A 19755-nucleotide genomic window follows, 5' to 3' on the forward strand; every position below is an offset into this window, starting at 1 on the left:
ACAGGTGGTTTCAAGCTAACAATCTGAGGGCAACAGCAGCCTGTGCTTTTAACTGGGTCTCTCTAGGGGTGACTTTGCTTTTTGAGACAGGGCCCTGCATGTCACATTGAAGGATGAAGATTGCTCTAGGTCACTGCCCTGAGGAATGCTGAGGTCTTGTGAGGTGTGTGAAATGTATCCCACGCAGAAGAGAAGTAAATGGATTGCGCCCATTCTGATAAATTGCAGCGATAAAAGGGTTGAAGGCTGCAGAGCGGTCAGGATGAATCACCCTTTGAAGAAATTCCAGCCTGAGAGATTTTTAAGGAGTGTATGCCACATTATCTAAAAACCTAAGGAGGGGGATGGCGAGAAGGCCTGAGGGTGGGGCGCTCATCCCGTGTTCTCTAGTTCCTACTCTCCAGAGGACTGCAGCATTCTGGGCAAATGTTTATCTTCCAGTTCAAAGCAAGTATTAGTTGTCTGTCCTGGTCTGAGTCCACATCACATTTCTCCTTTCTGTATGGTACTGGAACCTAAGGCACAGGAGGCATTTGATTTACTACCGTGCTACACTGCCCTCAGCACCGCACTGTTGCTGGTTCCTAAGAGTAACTCAAGTACCGGGTTATGTATGCGTCTCTGGAGGCCGGAGGACCTCAAGTGTCACTCCTCCAGCAATGTCTCCTTTCGTTTTTTTTCAAACAGGGTTTCTTCTGTGTAACCCTGGCTGTCCTGGAACTTTGTCGACCAGACTGGCCTCTGCCTCCCCACTACAGGAATCAGAGGCCACCATTCCAGGCCCAATACTGGGGCTTTTAAGGGATTGACCCAGACGTATATGTAAGGCCTCAGAGGTGTTAAAAGCTCAACAGGCAGTCTATTTGACAGAGGAGAGATGGGAGGTATCCTTTCTTGTGGTGTGTGGGCGTAGGGGGTTGGTGCTTCAGGGAGGTAGGCTCAGGCAGGGCTATCACCCCACACATGACACTTCCATTCACGTTTTATTAAGTTCAAGAACCGACTACAACAGGTGAAGGGGTGGGATGGTCCCGCCCTGCCCCCACCTTCACTGGCACACAATAAATAAATAAATAGCTGGGAACTGGATGGTGGAGAGGCGGCATTGCAAACACGGACTGCAGGTGGGGACATGAGGAACCCACCAAGCTGTAAAAGCCATCAACACTGGATGGTACTGTGGTGGGAGTGGGAACCTCTCCAGACAACCTCAGGGCCACAGAGAGGCCCACTGAATAGTCTGTGGAGGGGACGACTTCAAAGGTGACGCTGCAGCCCAGGTCACCAGACTCCTGGCAATCTTCCTGCCTCTACCTCCCAAGTGCCATCCTACAGGCATTGCTCACCCTGTGCTGCCAGGACCTGGTCCCTTGGCTGATCCAGTCAAGTCAGGATTGTCAAAAGGCCACACGTCTCTCGGACTTGTAGATTGTTAATTGCTGTCCTGATAGACTTAGCCTCTGACTGGTGCTCTGGGGCTCCAGGATAAGGAAGACAGTCTCTAAGCTCCTACTTGGTCCACTAAGGCCCACCCCAGACACTAGGATACCGGCAGAACCAGAAGCTTTCCTTCCATAGGCCTGTTCAGGCCAGGGATGGGCTAGAGTTCCCTAGACCTCTGAACAAGAACTTAGGGACCGAGCACTAGAGGTCCCAGAGAGCAGGAGGTGCTTAGGTACTCAAGGTCGGGGGAAAAAAATCTTCATTTGGCTTCAGGGCCCAAAGAGGGGAGGTGGACAGGGCAGAAAATAAGGCCACCTGATGGGGTGAGGCTAGGGTGAACCTTCAAGATGTGGGGGGACAGCTTTTGAAGAGCAGTGTCTCCAGCCACGGCTATGAGACTGTAAGAGCCCACAAACCTTCCTGGATCCCAGCCTCCCTTCGCTGGGGTATAGACACCCATGCCAGAAAGCTCATGGTATTGAACGTGACTCATGGCCTTTAGCCTCCGCCTATGGGATCAGGGAATAGGGAAGGTGGGCTCAATCCTCCAACCCCTCCATCAAGTCTGCAATGCTCTCCACATAGTAGTGAGGCACAAGGTCGTTCTGGCCAGCCTCCAGGTAAGCCTGGGCTTCTTCAAGGCTCGAGACGCCTGTGAGTGTAAGCACGGTGGTCATGCCACAGCGGTGGCCAAAGAGTATGTCAGTCTCCAGGCGGTCCCCCACCATCAGCGTGCGGGCGGGGTCCACACTGAAGTCTTCCGTGATGCACTGGAACATGTAAGGGCTGGGCTTGCCCACCACCAGAGCCTGGCGTCCCGAGGCTGTTTCCACTGCAGCAGCCAGGCTTCCAGTACCTGTGGGGAGAGGGTACTTGGTCAGCAAGAGGGAGGCAGCTGAGTCAGACCTAAAGGCTGGGCACTGCCTGTCCCAGACAACTGAATTCAGAGTTACCACTGCTATGGGCACGCTGTCTTAGTTTCGCAATCTAGCGTGATGCTGGTAATGACCCTCACCTCCTGTGTGTAAGCTCTTCGGCCTCTTTCTCTGAACTGTGGTAAGATGGGGATCCAAGTAACACTTCCCCTGAAGGGATGCTGTGGGCTCTTCCCAAGAGCACTTAGCTGTGGTTATGGCTCCAAGAAGTCAGGCTTGTGGCATGGAAAACTGACACAGCCTGCCTGGAATGCAGCAAGGCACAGAAATGTCCACACCTCTGACCCAGTCAGCCTTGCAGGGAAAAACGATCCCCTAGAGAAAATTCCAGCCGGAGACAAAAAGCTACACCCTCGAAGATGTCTGCAGCCACAGTAAGCATGGGAAGTAAGCAAAGCTGGGGAAGAAGCCAGAGAATCTAACAAGAGGCCCGAGTAGGGGCTGCCGCCCAGTCAGAACCCAGCAGTGAGTCTCCTAATCCTGCCCACTGGCATGACCTCACACCACAACATTCTGCCTTTACACCAACACCCGCAACTAAAATGAAGACACCATTTACCCAGTGTACCGAAAATGCCCATTTCACAGATGAGAAACCCGCCCAGAGCTGAGCTTCCTCGGTGTGTTGGTTCAGATGTGATTCCCTAGTCTTGGGTCACTTGAACATAGGGTCCTCAGTTGCCGGTGGTGTTTGCACAGTGTAAGAGACGTGGCTCTGCCGGAGCACGTGCACTACTGGAGACAAGCTTTGAAGTTTCAAAGTTTCCCATCACCCCCAGGGTACACTCTCAGCTTCCTGGTGGTTCACAATGTGAGCTTTCAACTTGCTGTCCTAGCCACCGAGCCCACCACTTCTGCTTCCCACCATTGACTCTTCTCCCTCTGGAACCATAAGCCCCCAATAACCCTTCCTCCTATAAGCTGCCTTGGTCATGGTGCTTTACCAGAGCAATAGAAAAGGAACTAATGTATTTCAGAAGGGCATAAAGACTTGCACTGCGGAGGCTGAGGCAGGGAGGCTCAGCGAGAGGCCTTACCTCCTCGAAAGAAACAGCACCACCAACGAATTTAAGAAAAGTACCACGTTCTGAAAACTCGCCACCTCCATTATTTTTTCTTGAGGTGACTGTGGCAATCCCGTACTAATGTTTTCCAGGCTGCCAGCAGCACACCAGTCATGGAGGGAGTGTTCCCACCAGACACCATCTGGGGATATAGATCAAGGCCCTCCTGTGAGTATTTCTTCTACAACCCAGCCCGACCCACTCCCAGTAGCACAGCACTGCAGTGGCCAGAGACAGTAGGCAGGGACAGCAAGGAGTCGCTCCAGCGGCCAGGGCACAGAACGCAAGCCCCATGCTGGGAGGTGGTGGTGCACCTTTAATCTCAGCACTTGGGTGACAGGCTGAGGCTGAGACCCTGTCTCAAAAACACAAAAGTAAACAAAAAGATTGTCGCCAGCTCCCAGGGCAGAGCTGGTTCCTCTTATCCCCAGGGCTGTCAGTCATCAGGCTAAGCTCCCAACAGTGGGAGGCTTAGCAACAAGCATCCAGGCCCAGGATCCCATGAATGTAACACCTAACTCAAGGTGGATCCCTGCAGTGGTGGCCACTTCCTCTTGCCAGATCAAGGGGCTGCCCAGTGGCAGTTTCTAGGCCAGTGACGAAGGGGGAGAGCTGGGCTGGACGTCACATTATGTCACATCAGATGCATAACCGAGATCTCTGTTAATGGCAGTTTGCCTGCCCTTTTCCCTTGGTTACAGTGCACAGCCGCTGGGCTTTTGTTAATCAATGCTCGGAAGCTACAGCATGCACAAATGTGGCCGACGGCCCGAGTCTGTTAAAGCTCTGTCTCCCCCTCCAGGTAGCAGGAGTGACCAGCAGGTTGGATGAGTACAGTTAGGTGGGTGAGCAAAGGTTCGTGAGCTTCGTGCAGAGGTCTGGGGCTAGCTCCTGCCTCTCCTAAGCTGCTGGGGCTACCCTTCGAGGGATCCTGGAGGAACCCTTGCCCCAAAGCCTTAACCCAAGCCTTTTGGGAAATCAGACTTGACAATAACATGACAAGGGTGGGAGGCGGGTGTGTGTGTGTGTGTGTGTGTGTGTGTGAGGATGCTTCAGCTGTGACCTCGCCCCTAGATTTGTGGGGAGAAGGCTCATGGATGAGGTAGAAGGTATGTATGTCTCAGGTAGAGCCAGGAAAGGCCCAGACAGTAACTTCCTTTTTCAGCTACACCATCCTGACGGTATACCAGCATCTCTTCACTCACTGACATCCTGCCTTGCAGCATGCATCCTCCTCCGGGAAGGCTTCCCAGATCCTCTTCACATGCATCCATTCCACTGCCCCATCATGAACCTGTGACTGCCTCAGTTTTTTCAATACCACCCTGAAGAACCCCAGAATTTGGTATCAAGGACTGTCTGGCCCAAAGGCTAGCAGAATGGAGTGGCAGAGATATGTTCATGCCTTGTCCAGAGGAACCAAACCTGTCCATAGCCATTCATCACCATCTGATAGTCCCTACTGCCTCCATCCTAATCATCAGTGCTCCGTCTGGGCGCGGGCTTGAGTGTCCCCAGTAACAACTGGTCTTGGATGGATTGGGGCGTGGGGGTACAAAGGCCAAGTTCAGTTCCCGCCTACTCTATACTGTGTCTTCTCTGGCAGCTCGTTTCCTGTAAGCATGGATTTGTTCAACTGAGAAATGGGCCAACACTCTTATTTTTGAACTAACCTGGAAAGGAAATGAAGGCACTATTAAGGGGCTTCAGGAAGCTATTAATAAACCGGAGGGCTGGGTTCAGGAGCCCTGGGATAACCAGCAATTGGTGAAGAGGCAGAAATGCTCCGAGATTATATAACTCACAGGGTTAACCAAGCAGAGCCAGAACTGAACCTGAGGTCAAGCTCCACTGGCCTCCATCCTGATCCTGGATGCCCGAATCCAGCTCTCCACCAGCATCATCCTCCCAGCCCTATTCTACAAACCCAAGTAGGTGGGGCCAATGACAAAAGCCCAGAAGGCCAGTTCCAAAACTGGATCCCACCCGCAATTCCCTGAGCTACGGTGAACCTAAAGTGGCTCGTCTGTCAAACTGGTCCTCGGCCACTACGGGACAGGCGGCAGCTTCAGGGATTACGAGACGCGCGTCGGGGCTCTGCACATATCCCCGCGCCCAGTCCCGCGCTCACCGGGGGTCCGGCTTCCGTCGCTCAGTGGGTGCCAGGGGTCGCGATCGGTGGCCACAAGCAGGCAGTCGGGGTCGCGCAAGTGCGCGCACGCTTCGGTCAACCTGGCGAAGGAAAAATGCTCGTCGTAGCCTACGAGCACGGCGCGCACGCGCGGGTCGTCGCCGGGGTCCCCCGCCAGGCGCAGCCCCGCGGCACGCAGCTCGGCGCGGAGCCCCTCGCCGCCCAGCACGAACACGGCGCCCGGTGCCTCGGGCGGCCCGGGCAGACGCTGGCGCAGGAAACGCGCGGCGCTCAGCGCAGAGCTGAAGAGCTGCTCGGCGCGCAGCCCTGCGAAGCCCAGGCGGGCGAAGCGCAGCGCCAGCTCGGGCCGCGCGCGCCGGCTGTTGTTGCTCACAAACAGCGTGGCCTTGCCCGCCCGCGCCAGCCGCTGCAGCAGCTCAGGGGCGCCCGGCACGGTGCGCTCGCCGTTCCACAGCACCCCGTCGCAGTCGAACAAGACGCCCTGCGCCTGGCCCAGCACGTCGCGCAGGGCCGCGCCGCGCAGCCGCTCGCAGCGCGCCATGCAGCCGGCTGGCCGCTCGCACGCGCGCGCTGCGTTCCCTCCGCGGACAAGGGGTAACTCCACCAATTGGCGCGCAGAACGGGACGGGGGCGGGGCTATGACCGCAGGCTTCAGCCAATGGCGGCGAGGGTTTAGTCGATGGCTCTAGCCGATCCCGAAAGAGCTCGGAGAAAGGGGCGGGACCGCGGCCGCCACCGGGAGGAGGGGACCAATGGAGAACCAACCTGGTCTGGAGCGAATCACCGTGCGCTTCCCAGCCAATTAGAAACGTAGGCCGGCTGGTTGCTAGGAGAAAAAAAACAGGCTGAGAGAAGTCTTCTGGCCAGATCTTGTTGCCCTCGGTACCATTGATGCTCATTAGAAACATGTGCATGGAGCAAGGGCTGCATCATCTGTGTCTTTGCAGACTGGTCTAGGCTTTTGGGGACTGGCCAGTAACCCTTCTGGTCATCTGACTGCTGTGAAGTCACCCTGGGGAATGTTTTTTGTTGTTATATAATTTGCGTTTATTAAGATGTATATTTTATAGTTCGATGGCTTTAGATAAATGATTTTTAAATACAAATGTAGGGTCAGTACAATGGTTCAGCAGATAATGGCAGTTTGCTGACAAGGCTGAGGACCTAAATTCCTTCTTCAGAAACCTTATGGTGGAGAGAACATATTCAAGTTGTATTTCTGACCTCCACACGCACATCCACACAAATGAATGTTAAAACATTCTAGCCGGGCAGTGGTGACACATGCCTCTAATCCCAGCACTCAGAATCAGAAACAGGAAGATCTCTGATTTCGAGGCCAGCCCAGTCTACAGAGCAAGTACTAGGGCATCCAAAGGTATATAGAGAAACCTTGTCTGAAAAAGCCAAAAATATAAAATCAACTACATGGCTATAAAACAAACCCAGAGATCTGATTTCATGTGTTTTGTGTATGTGGAGGGGGTAGGCATTATTTTGATTGTCAGAGCCAGTGTTATTGGTGGGGTAATCCCAGCTGCCTAGGTCTCCATTTTGTAGATGGGGACCTTTTAATCCATCGAGCCTTTGAATAACCAGTAGTTATTCAAGTATGGGGATCAGTTGTAGCTGTCTAACTCCCAGAGCAGCTGAAGAAACCAAGGACAACCAAGCCTTTGAGGCCCAACTATTTTTTGTTCTCTGTGCCTTTTGTAATAGGTTTTGGCCTAGAAGACCCTGGACAGCATGCCCCCACCCACGCTAGGCTATTAAATTGGCCCACCAGCTGAACTGACTCAATTCTGCCAGCCCATTCCCAAAGGACCTTCAGGTGTAGAGCCGTAAGGGACTTTAGCTTGGGTCTACCCAGAGCAACTCAGAGAAAACCACCAGCAGATCAATTCCTGGTCTTGGGTGCTTTGCTCTTCAGAACAGTCTGTCTCAGAGGAGGAACCCATGATGCTGGGAGGCTGAGCAAACTGCTCTGGGTGGGAGGAAGAGCCCGGGTCTCAGAGCTAATCTCATGCATTACATCAGAGGCTCAGGTTTGTTAGCCATGGTCCGTACAGCCTCTTCTCACTGGCTTCAGAAACTTCACCTGCAGGTGGTGCTATTACCTCAGTGAGAAACTATGTCTGGGACCCATATTCAGATGAGCACATGGCTCTTCAAATCAGGACAGGGGAAGATACTCTACCTGTCCCCTTTCCTCCTTATGGGGGCAGATTCTGTACCTCCAGGAAAGGGAAGTTTTGCTTGGCCAGTTACTCCAGTTTTGTTAAAAATAATTTATTTACGAGCCTTACAAAAATACATTGGCAAGAGAAAAATAAAAAGTCCTGTAGGAACAGGCGAGTCCTTCCTTCTGGGAGCTCCCTTGAGACCCTGCCAGAGAGTGGGGAGTCAGGTGGGAACCCCAAACTCAAAGTGGAAGAGGAAAAGGTCAGAAATTAAGAGGGCTGGCCTGAGCCCTCCTGGCCATAGGGGCCGGCCCAGCAGGCACCTAGGCACAGGGCAAGGGCTGTCCTGGGAGACAAGGGAGGGAGGGGGAGAGGAATGGGACACTGAGGACTCACCAGGCAGGAGGACCTGCTTAATCTGTCTCTGAAATGAGGCCCCTGGGCCGGGGCTGGGGTGGCAGAGCAGGGGAAGGGGGGTGCCCACCCACAGCCTCAGGGCCTCCTCTATCCTCTGTAGCTGCTCCCTGGTCCACCTGAGTGGGCATGTTTGAAATGACGGGGGAGGCTGGTAAACGCCGGCTCTGACGCCGTGCAGGCTGTGGAGGAGCAGGGGGTAACGGGGGAGGCACAGTGGGGGCCCGGAGGCTGGTGCCCACCAGACGGCGTGGCAGAGCTTGGGGAGTGCCAGGGCTGGCCGAGCCAGGGGGCAGAGATGGAGCTGGAGGGGATGAGCGTGAGCTGGAGGGCTGGGGAGGTGGCATGGTTGGCCGGGCTGGTGCTGGGCGCTTGGCTGTGGAGGAAGCAAAACAGGAAAGTTAGGGGTTCGCGTGTCTGTGTTACGTCACATGTTCATCCCCCCATCTGGACCTTTGTACATTCCTTCTATGGGGGGTGTGGGAAGTTTCACTTTCCACAGTGGGTCCTCATCACTGATGTGCTCCCTGGTGGTCCTCCTCTGTGGTCCTCTCACCTTACAGTAGATCCCCCAGACCCCACCCTGGTTATGCCATCAGTCACCTTTCTCAGAGAACCTGTCCTCTCAACTATCTTGTCCATCTCTCTTATGCCTCACTAGAGCATAAGCCCAACATGGCCACCAGTTAGCTCAGTCTAGGCTTCAAGCAGGAATGGCCACACATCTGTTAATTATATAGATGCCTCCTGTCCCCGTTGACCCATGGGACACATGGGTCCTGCTTGCCTCTCAGAGGCTCCAGGTCCTCAGTAGTAGGTAGTAGAGGGGTGAGGGGTGTGTAGGGGGGTGGGGGATGGGTAGGGGGTGGGGGGATGGGTGTGAGTAGGTAGTAGGGGGATGGGGGTGGGTAGTAGGGGAATGGATAGGTAGTAGGGGGATGGGGGGTGGGTAGGTAGTAGGGGGATGGGGGGGTGGGTAGGTGGAGGCAACATCAGAACTCTCCCTGGCTCTGTGGGCTCAGGTGTCTGGAGTGACTCATTTGCTCTCTGGGGCCTGTTTTGTCACTGGTAAGTCACCAGCCAGCTCAGATGACTGTGACATTAAGTATCCTGGTTTCCAGGTCTCTGTGTGGCCCATAGACTTCCAAGGCTGTCCCCTAGATCAGCATGATGCACCCAGTTCTAAAGCTCCTGGTCAGAACTGGGATGGGGCTCCACAGTGACCCCATCAGAACCCCTGGCCTCTTCCCTATTCACCCCGGGGCCAGATTAGCATGAGTGTGCCAGAAGCTCAGGAGCCTCCAGATTCCTCCAAACTTCTCTCTTTCCTCTACCTTAAATACAGTTCTGGTCCTGTTCTTCATAGTCCTAGGGCTTCCGGAGGGCTGGAACACCCACCCCCACCGCACTCACAATTCTGCCCTACAGTAATGTTGAGGCTCAGACAGGCTGCACCCCTGCCAAGGAATAAGCTGGAAACTGAGTATAGGTGCTGGGCAGCAAACCCTGAGCTTTTCACTATGTCTAATGCTGGCCTCTCTGGAGGTGTGTAGAGATGGGAGGGGAGGGAGTTCCCACTTTCTGACTCATCTGCCGCAGCCAACTTACTCTTTCGAGTCATGTCCTCTGCTGAAGCAGCTGTATCTGTGGGGCTCCTGCTGACCTTGGGGGAAGCTGGTTTAGGCAGTTCAGACTCTGTCCTGTGACGGGAAAGAGAAGTGTAACAACCATGCGTGGCCATTTCCTGGAAAGCTCCTAGGATCCCACATGACTCCAAATGTTGGGTGGAAGGACTTGCTTCCCACCACTTATGGCTGCACCAAGAATGTGTTCCCGGTCTTAGTCTCCCCACTAGATACTTTAGGTATTGGTGGGGTTTGTGTCCATTAAGGGTGGCTTAGTTAACTTGAGCTGCCACCTTGACAGAAGCCAGAGTCACGTGGAAAGAGGGAGTCTCAACTGAGGGCTCACCCACATCAGATCAGCCTATCTGTCTTGAAGTGGGAGGGGCCAGCTCACTGTGGGCTGTGGTGTCTCTAGATAACCATTCTCAGTTGTATAAGAAAGCCGGCTGCCCAGGCAGGGCAGACAAAGCAGTGACTTCCAGGGCTCCTTCCTGCCTCTGCTCTTGCTTGAGACCCTTCCTCCCTGATAGACTACTAAGGGAAATAGAAGCCAAATAAACACTTTCCCTCCCAAGATGATTTGCTCACAGTGTTTATCAGAGCAACAGAGAGTTAACTAACAGAAAGCCCAGGCTTAGACTATAATCTCTGGGGCAGTCCCACAGAGGCGGGAAGCAAGCCTTTGGCTTTTTTAGGTGATCTTTTCTGAGACTGTCTCATTCTGGAACAGCCTAGGCTGGCCTTGAACTTTCCCTGTAGGGAAAGTCGACCCTGAACTCCTCATCCTCCTGCCTCCACCTCTCCAGTGCTGATAAGTACCATCAAGCCCATTTTATGCAGCGATGAGTCTTGGACCAAGCCTTCCTGTGTGTTAGGCAACCAATTAAGCGACACCCCCAGGCCCCCATGTGATCCGTAGGGGACGTTCTGCCAGCAGAAGTCAGAGTACGTGAGCAGCAGTTGAACAAGCCTGGCTTCCTAACCGTCTGTTTGGCCATTTCCCCAGAGAGGCTCCTTTCCTACCAGCTGGCACAGCTCCCTCTGCTGCCCGTGTACAGCTTAACCCTCCGGCAGAACGGGCATCCTGACATCACAGGAATGTCCACGAGACATGCCCGCTCTCCCTGCCTCACCCAAGGGTGGCATATACCCACCTCATCTGAGGGAGTCCATGACCACAGTGTGGACCACTGAGAAATACCGGTCTGCCACAAAACCTTTCAGACTTACAGGGTTGGAGACGGGAAGTAATAAATCCCAACTGTCCCCTCCCAATTCCCTCAATTCCCAGGGCATGAACAATGCCTAGGACACATAGTAGGTGCAGTAGGAACAGTCTTACAATAAAGGGAACACAGCTGAGAGCAGGCTCCTCCCACCTACTCCAACCTGTGGGACCAGATCTACAGGACAGATACCACAAACTACATTCCTAAAACCACCAGAAAGAGCCTCAGGCCAGAATTAGGCTATTTATGTTTAGTTCTTACCTTTCTTTTACAGCCACTGAGGCTGGAGTTGGGGTGGGGGTAGGGGCAGGCACAGCAACAGGTGGCAATTCCTCTGAGACTTGTTGGCTACTGACCTTCTCCTGGGGGGCCAGGCCTGAGAAGATACCTGATACACTGAAGTTGATATCTAGAGGCAGAATGAACAGGGTTCAAGTTCAGAGCCTTGGCGAAGCCTGTCTGCCCTGGCCAGAGTCAGGGCTACTCTCTTTCCCTGAAATGATGGGACTTCTCTTTGCCTTCCTACTCCCATGGGTCAGACAGCACTGTTCCCATTTCACAGATGAGAAACTGAGGCTCAGTGCAGAAAAAGCATCCTCCTCTAAGCCACATGGAGAGTTTTGGGGGCAATCAGGGACTGAGGCTAGGCTGGAAGAAGTGGGGACTAGAGATGACATAAAGGACATCACCTCCAGGGAAGAGGGTGTCTGCATTCTGTATCAGCGCCTCAACAACACCCACCACCTGAATGGAGGACACAGAGGCAGCGTCCAGCTGGGCCTGGTCCCTGGCATGAAAGAGAAACAAGAGTTTTAGTGACACTAACAGTGTGCGACTCTGCTGGACGTGGTTGATGACACACGTGTAGCTCACATACCCCATCTCCTACTCCTTCACCTATGACAGACATCACTAATCAATTCTTTTCTCCCAGGTCTTGGATTGACTGCCCCGCCCCCAACTACAATTCAGTACATGGGATGAGTTCTTGTCATCCATCTGTGGTCTTAAAAGTAGCGGTGACTTCTCATATCTCATTGAACCTCACAGTTTGTAAAGCATTTCCCATCTCATTCCTACAGCAACGCCTACCCCCCCACCCCATTAGAATTCATATAGTATCTCCCCGACTGACAGATGAGGAAGTGACTCTCCAAATCTGAAGGTTGGGAGTGAGGCTTCAATCACACCTTGTGGTTTTGAGCAGCACCCACACTGGCTCACCACACAGGTGCCCGGCCCCCACTCCCTTTACCCTGGTCTCTCAGACCGAACCTCACAGCAGCCCACTGCAGGGATAGAGGAGGTCTGGGCAAATCAGCCGCTGGGGACCAGCTGAGGACAGGTCTCATGGGCTCATGGCCCTCACCCTTCTTTCTCAGGAGGCCACAGCAGATTGGGCCCCAAGACAATGGCGATGTTGCTGGGCGTCATCTTGTTCACTTCCTGCTCCTCTGCCAACAGTGCGAGAAACTTCATCAGGTACCTGGGTGGGTGGGAGGGATGCTCACAGATGTCCTTACAGGACCAATAACTCCCCACCCTAGGGCTGCAGACGGGAACGGATACCATGTGGCATAGTTACATTTTTACTACCGAAGTTCCCTGATCTATTTTTTGAGATAAGTTCTGGCTGCCACAAGTGGTAGGGACCGTCTCCGGTGCTGACACTGAACTGCCTGCCCGGAGTCTCAGAATGGCAGGGGTGGGGTCTGCAGCTAGGCAATATGATCTCACAGGTTCAGGAGGGTTTTCTGCTTGATTTTTAAGACAAAATCTCATGGCCCAGCTTGGCCTCAAACCCTATCTAGCCGAAGATGTCCCTGAAGCTCTGATCCTCAAGCCTGTGTGACTGGGGACACGCATCCACCTCATGGTATACTGAGGATCACAGGGCTTTGTACATGAATGACAGGTATACTAGATAAAGACTCCGCCCACGGTTACATCCCCTGCCCAATTTCTTCTCTTTTTTTTCTTCAAGACCGGGTTTCTCTGTGTAGCCCTGGCTATCCTGGAACTTGCTCTGTAGACCAGACTGGCCTCGAACTCAGAGATCCACTGTACCTGACTGGGTTTGTCTGTTCTGGTATCTGGTCTAGTGTAACAGATAGGAACAGGATGTCACAACTCAGGCACAGGGTAGGCTAGTGTCAACCTCAAAGCTTTGTATGTCTGGGGAGGGGAAGGGTGGCTCACCTGAGGTTGTTGAAGTTCTCTTGGGGTAGACGCCTGCAGACATCATGGAGGGCCTCCAGGCGGGCCCCTGGTTCCTTCAGGCTGAGGAGAGAGTCACCAATGCACCAACCCAGGACCATGTTTCCAGAGCTTCCAACCCCCTGCCTTTACCCCCACCTCCTCACCTGGCTGCTCTCATCCAATCATCATAGAGGTCAGAGGTCATCAGGGGCTCTGGCAGCTCCCGGAGATAGGACTTGAGGGCACCTGAAACAATTCGGGGGAAGGTCTTGGGCAGCCTAAGGACCCAACTCTCTCTACTTAGAAGGAACCTCTAGTCCTTATTCATACTAAGCCTAAGTCTTCATGTTTTAGTCCAATAGTTTCTGTGTTATAGGCTCTTTTAACATAATATTTAGCAAGCTTTTCCTCCAAAAAATATATGTATAGATAGATAGATAGATAGATAGATAGATAGATAGATCGATAGATAGATAGATAGATAGATAGATAGATCGATCATCACAGATCTGCACTAGGAACTTCTAAGTGCCCCCATGGTGTTTCCATTATCAAACCTAAAGCCAAACTCTGATAGTGTTACGTTAGATAGCTCTGCCCTACTCCCCCCTTCTGTCTAGAGCTCCCAGGGGATCCGGTACCTGCTACAGCATGGGGGTCTGAGCAGAATTCCTCTAGGCTGTGGGGATCCGAGGCCATGGTCTGCTTAAGGCGTTTCAGCACAGAGGCTCCAGCGGCCAGCCGGAAGAGGCCCTAGGGTGCCGGAAGGACCATGTGTCACAGAGGGCAGGACTGGAGCAGGCTGCCTGGCTTCAGTGTCCCCGCTGGTGGTGGTCAATAGTCATGCTGGTGCCTATGGGCCCTCCCAACTCCCAAAGTCTGGAATCCTGAGCAGAGGGCAGGACTGGGAAGTGAGGAGCTGGGACATGGGTGGGGACAGTTCGTCTTGTGAGGGGTGGAAGGGGAAGGAAGGTTCAGCACGGTTGGTGGGGAGCCTGCCATCCACTCACGGCTGGGTCATTTCTCACCTAAGGACCCATTCTCAGGAACGTTCCAGCATGGGACAAGGACTGAACCGAGAACCCCCGGTTCCTCAGATAAGGGCCCCATCACACCCCCCCCCCCACCTCATGACTCAGCTCCCACCTCCTCCTGCATGCCCTCTGACAGCAGCAACAGGACGCAGGCCTCGATTGGCAGGGCAATGTCACGGCCTAGTTCTTGCAGGTGGGTTCTCAGGGACACCCCATAGACCCTGGAGAAGGGGGCGGCCGTCATCAAAGGGGAGGGGTCTGTGGGAATGAGACACATCAGTAGCCTCAGGCAGTAGGGCTGGGGCACCTCTAGGAATTGTATCACACCCACAACCACCAAGCCTACCTCTTGGATCTGCCCACCTCCACTGCTCTGCCTAATCCAGACCCCAACCTTCTAGAAAAGTCTCTTGGTTCTGTTCTGTTCCTTCTCCATCCTCTATAGTGGCAGAAAGCTGGCCCACAAAGATCTAATCCAGCCTTCTCCCAGCTCCCAACTCATCCACAGCTCCCTACTGCCTCTCAGAATAAGGGGCAAACTCTTTTTTTGTCGTTTTTCAAAACAACAAAAAGTATCCTGGCTGTCTAAGAACTCTCTATGTAGACCACGCTGGCTTCAAACTCAGACATCCACCTGTCTCCTCCACCCAAGTGCCCAGGTTAACGATATTTGCCACTCTTCGCAGCTAAGAAGCAAACTTTTACAGAGCTCTTAGCACAGCAGGGTCAGAGATATGAGGCGGGCTCAATCATGTCCCCACCTGCTTGGCTGTAGTTGTCCCTCAGCTCAGCTAGGGCCGTGTCCAGGGAGGTAAGCGACTTCCGATGGTAGTCAGCCTGAATCTCCAGGAGCTGTGGGGACAAAGGCCACCCCCCCCAGGAGAAGTGAGGGAAGTGGAGACATTCCCAGCGTCTTGGGGGTCCCCGGAGGTGCTTCCCGGTGGCATCCACCCAAGTTTCAGGTTGCTAGAGCTGGACCATGGACGCACATGAATAAAGTAGTTGGCGTATGAGTCCTCCTTGGTAGAGAAGTGGTAGAGATCGGCCAGGTACTCGTCCTTGGGGACAGAAGGGAGAGGACAGGTGAGGCTGGGGATCCTGCAGAGCTCACAGCTCATAGGGATAGAAACATGCCCAGACCAGCCAGGGCCAGTCCACAGAAGCCCCTTACATTTTCGAGGCTTCCAGTTCCTTATGCTGGGTCCTCAGATCCTTAGTACAGTGTGTTCTTGCTCACCACTCAATCTTTCTTTCGTTCATTCTTGCTTTACTTACTCCGTGAACATCATTCATTCACTCACTCAGCAAACACCACTCACTCTCATTCATTCATTCATCATTAACCATCCAGTAAACAACCACATCCCAGCTGTTAATGCACGTGGTAAGTCCAGCAGAGGTCCTGGGTGGTACCTGGGTTTAAAACTCTGTGCTGCCCCGGCACGTCTGTGTCCCCATCTGTAAAATGGACCCACACCTATCGGCTATGCATCTATGCAGACATCCCAGATCACCTCACCTTGCACAGTTCCACCTTTCTCTTTAGCTCCTCCTCCTCTTCCTTCAGCATCTCCACCTTGTTGGCAGTGGTGATGTGGGTGTGACTGCTGGAGCCACCACCCAGGCCTTGGCTGCTTCCTGAGTTCTTGGCTGCCTGGCTGAGCCTAGGAGGGTCCCAAGGTGGGTGGTCACTGGCCCCATTGTATGGCCAGAGCTAAGTGTCCCCTCCATACACGTAATCACACAGGACTCTAGGGTTTACAGAGGCAAAATAGAAATTCCTTGGGCCTCTGCCCAGACTAGGCCAAAGTGCTCTAGGGCTCCCTCTGGTGGTGTGACTGGTGATCGCAACTACTCAGCTCCAGAATGCAGACTAGGAAGGATCCCTAGAATCATCTAGGGATCTTGGAGACTAATGGCTTTTCCTAGTTTGGGGTTACCTGTGGCACAAGGCACACCCTCACATATATATGCCTTTACAAGGACCAGCATGGCCACAAATACCCAATGGGGTCTGCAAAGCCCTACTATGACTTGACCTAGGCTCAGGTGCCCACCTGCTTTTGAGGGTGTTCCAGTCAGACACCAGCTTCTGAAGGCTCTTCTTGTGCTTGAGGATGGCAGGCAGCTCTTCCTGAGGGCAGGCACAGGGAGGGTTCAGGGGTCTGGTGGGGGCAGGGACAGCAGGAGGCTGGGAAAGCTGGGGCTGGGGGTGGGAGTCTACAGTCACCTCGCTCAGCCTGCTGAGCGGTTGCAGGACATCCCTCTCCAGGGTCATCTCAAACTCGGCTAGGATTCGGGCCAGCTGGTTCTGGATGGCACAGCTCATTTCCAAGGCTTTCCTGTGGACAGAGTTTCCCAATGGGCCAAGGCCCCCTCGGTCCCTCACCCCCATCCTAGAAACACTTGAAGGTCCCTGCCTCTGTTTCCTGCTTTCTTGGGCCCTTACTGACCTGGACATTTCCCCCGGCTTGGTCATCCTTTTGAGGTAGACACCCTGGCTGACCTGACCCCCTCATGGCTTCCGGGAATTCTTTACTGAAGAGCCAGGCCCCCAACCATGCTCACCCCATGCTGGACTCGGGATCCAGTTCCTTGAAGCTTTCAGCCATCGCAGTAGAGAGAGCCATGAGAGGAAGCTTCTTCTGCAAGGGGTTGGGGGGCAGGGGGGTTGTAAGCCTGAGTTTACTCGTTTCTTCCACCTTACCTGAGCCCAGAGCACACGGTCGAACCCACACCCCAGCAAAGGGAAGAGTTGACTAAACAGCTCTAGTCACAGTAAGAGTGGAAACTGGCTAACAGTGACGGTGTGTACCCCTCCCCCATAACGCCCCCATGCATGCACACGTGTGTGTACAATCTCTCACAGACCTGGGATCCCTCCCTCCCTCCCTCCTTCCCTGACTGAACAAGAAGGAATGATCCATCCCAGGGAGACTAGGAACCTACTATGCGGAAGGACAGCAGTAAGTTGTCCCAAGGTTACACCACTGCAAAGAGCTGGCCTTGTGGCGGGTTGGGGTGAGATGGCCCTAACTCCTTCTCAGTGTCATGGCATAGGTGCTTCATTTGGTCACTCTCTAGCTCAAGTTCTCCCAGATTTCCTATTGCCTCACACCCAGACTCTCTTCTGGGGGGGTGGGGGGCAGGCATGCTTGATGCCCTCAGCGGACTGAAGAGGGTGTCGGAGCCCTTGGGACTGGATAGTGGCGAACCGCGAGGGTGGTAGGAACCGAACCCAGGTCTCTCCAAGAACAAGTGCTTTGCTGAGCAGATCCTCCAGCCCCAGACACATGAATTTTTAACCATCCTCATACTTCCACCTCGAGTTACAGAAAACAGTACATTTACAACCAGAGGGACCCCAGGATCGCTTTTGTCACTTGTCACCTGTTTGATCCTGGGCTGCTAGTAAATTTAGGTCTCGGTTTCCCATTATACACAAGTGACTTGTACAAGGGACTGTGTGTTGCCAGGGCTGCTACCAGCAGTGGGGAGACCATGCATTAACAGTCTTAGCAACGGAATAGCAGGAGTCAATAAAAGCTGCCTGTTGGGTAACCGTGAGCATCCTCCATCCAGCTCAGATGGTGTTCCGCCCACCTAGACCACTTGGGGGCCTGCGAGCTGGGAGCAAAGCTCAGAAGCTACAGACCACCCAGAGGGCCTCATTCCCACCCCATCCTTCACCTCACAGGTCTCGAGCCTCCTGGAGACCTCACTTACCACCCGCTTGTCCATGTCAGCCCCGCTTTGGCCCTGCAGGCAGGCTTGCAGCCGTTTGTGAACATTGTGGGCTGCTCGCTTGGCTGGCTCCAAACGCTGCTCTACCTGGGAGGGGCGGGGGAGGGTCATGTGGGGACTGCATATTGTGAGGGGTGCTCCCTCCTTGCTCTATTGTCTCCCCCAGAACAAGAATCACTTTTCCCCTCTTGGGCCTCCCCTGGCCAGCAGGGAATGACACAACCAGGCCCTTGACTATCGTCCCTGCCTGCCAGCTTCTATACTGACAGCCTGCACGGGCCTGCCTCCCAGCCCAGCCCGCCCAGGCACGTACCTGAAGCAGGTCCTCACCCAAGAACTCGGCAGTCTCTGGGGTTCTGTGGGGGAAGGGGCCTTCTGCTGAGTCAATCCGGGTTAGGAACCCCACTGCCTCCCTCTGTCCCCTACATATGGCACCCCAGCCCAAGTTGCTTCCAGGACCCAGCAATCCTGGGTAGCCCATCTACATCGTGGTTGGAGCACATTCCATGGTTGGTTAAGAGGATGCATGGCTGCTTCCTCCTCCACCCAGGGCTGTGTCCTGGGAGAGGGTGGACCCGTGACACCGAAAAAGCAGGAGGGTCCAACTTTGGGACGGAGGAAAAGATTCTCATCTCCCCATCCCCCAAATTGTTTGCCTGGCCCGGAAAGTGGAGGCCTAAGCTGGCCCCCAGAACGGGAAGTGTGGAAGCTGGTCTCCGGGGTGGCCAGGCCCACAGGCACACGATATTGCGCTGGGGCTGTGGGCAGGTCCAGGGACTCTGCCCAAGGATACATAGGGACATGGGTTCAGGGCAACGTTGCTTGGCTTTGTAGGTACATAAGTGTTTGTGTCACTGTAGGGCTGGATCAAGTTTCTAGATACATGGTCACCTCTCCGGGCCCAAAGAATGGGGAACTCCCAGACTGGGGAAGAGGGACAGAAAGAGAGGCTCCGAGAAACTCCCCAAACTTCCGCTCCCATAGTTCTGGAGCTGGGAACCGAGGAGACCAAGGGGTGCCTCTACCTGAGCCTGCAAAAAGCAGAAGCAGGACCAAATGGCAGGAGGCCCCTGGGCTGGGGGAGGGGACAGACACCCAGAACAGAGCAGGCCCCTCCTCCCCAGGCCAGAACACTGCCAGTCCCTTCCCCCAGGGTCTGGGGCCCCCCCGATCGGCTCCGTTTCTCCCTTTCCCTCCAGCTAGAGGTGGTCAACTGTTCCCATTGTCCAGAGGGGACAAATGAGGTTCCAGGCAGCGTCCTGGCTCGGGGCACATTCTGCTCCCTGCAGCCTCTCCAACCAGGAATGGAGGTGCCTCCTCCCCCCAACCCTCGCAAAAGCCAGCTATGCCTGTGCGACCTCAGTGGCTTCAGACCCCAGAAAGCGAGGTCAGGGCTCTGGCATGCCCAGATGTCTTCGACCTCTTTGACCGGTTCCCCACTCTCCTGCGCCCGCTCAGGTCCTGCGAGACGACAGCAGGGCTAGAAGCGGGTGACACTCACCGTCCGGAGCTGCCCGTGTGGGCCAGCTGCCGCATGCGGTGCAGCTGTCTCTTCATCATATTGGGTCCGGGCTGGGGGCTGAGTAGTCACCTAGGGGGTTTGAGGCTGGCAGCCCCCGGGCCCAGACTGCTTCCCCGCGCGCTTCGCCCCGGATGGGTGGGCGGCGCTCTGGCTTCCTGGGCCGGCGCGCTCCTCTGGCTGGTGCTGGCGCGGGCGCTCTCCTCCCCCGCTCACG

The 19755-nt window shown here is 54.5% G+C and overlaps 2 protein-coding genes across 2 annotated transcripts; both read right to left on the minus strand.

The window, feature by feature from the left end:
- Positions 1-1006: 1006 nt before the first annotated feature.
- Positions 1007-6135, minus strand: PDXP (pyridoxal phosphatase; the record flags this gene model as incomplete). The annotated part of the gene is made up of 2 exons (XM_080939165.1): positions 1007-2299; positions 5574-6135. 2 exons carry the CDS (start codon positions 6133-6135, stop codon positions 1983-1985), a joined length of 879 nt encoding a protein of 292 aa, XP_080795291.1. The 3' UTR covers positions 1007-1982.
- A 2043-nt stretch (positions 6136-8178) lies between these two features.
- SH3BP1 (SH3 domain binding protein 1) lies at positions 8179-19654 on the minus strand. Its single transcript, XM_080939660.1, has 18 exons — positions 19521-19654; positions 18333-18375; positions 18002-18106; positions 16844-16920; positions 16506-16617; positions 16333-16409; positions 15795-15939; positions 15265-15333; positions 15037-15127; positions 14388-14533; positions 13883-13994; positions 13406-13487; positions 13242-13322; positions 12412-12528; positions 11732-11829; positions 11304-11451; positions 9797-9888; positions 8179-8564 (listed from the first exon to the last, which is right to left on the minus strand). Exons 1-18 carry the CDS (start codon positions 19577-19579, stop codon positions 8188-8190), a joined length of 2031 nt encoding a protein of 676 aa, XP_080795786.1. The 5' UTR covers positions 19580-19654; the 3' UTR covers positions 8179-8187.
- Positions 19655-19755: the final 101 nt, after the last annotated feature.

The sequence above is a fragment of the Micromys minutus genome, assembly GCF_963924665.1.
Source record: "Micromys minutus genome assembly, chromosome: 27".
NCBI classification, from domain to species: Eukaryota; Metazoa; Chordata; class Mammalia; order Rodentia; family Muridae; genus Micromys; species Micromys minutus.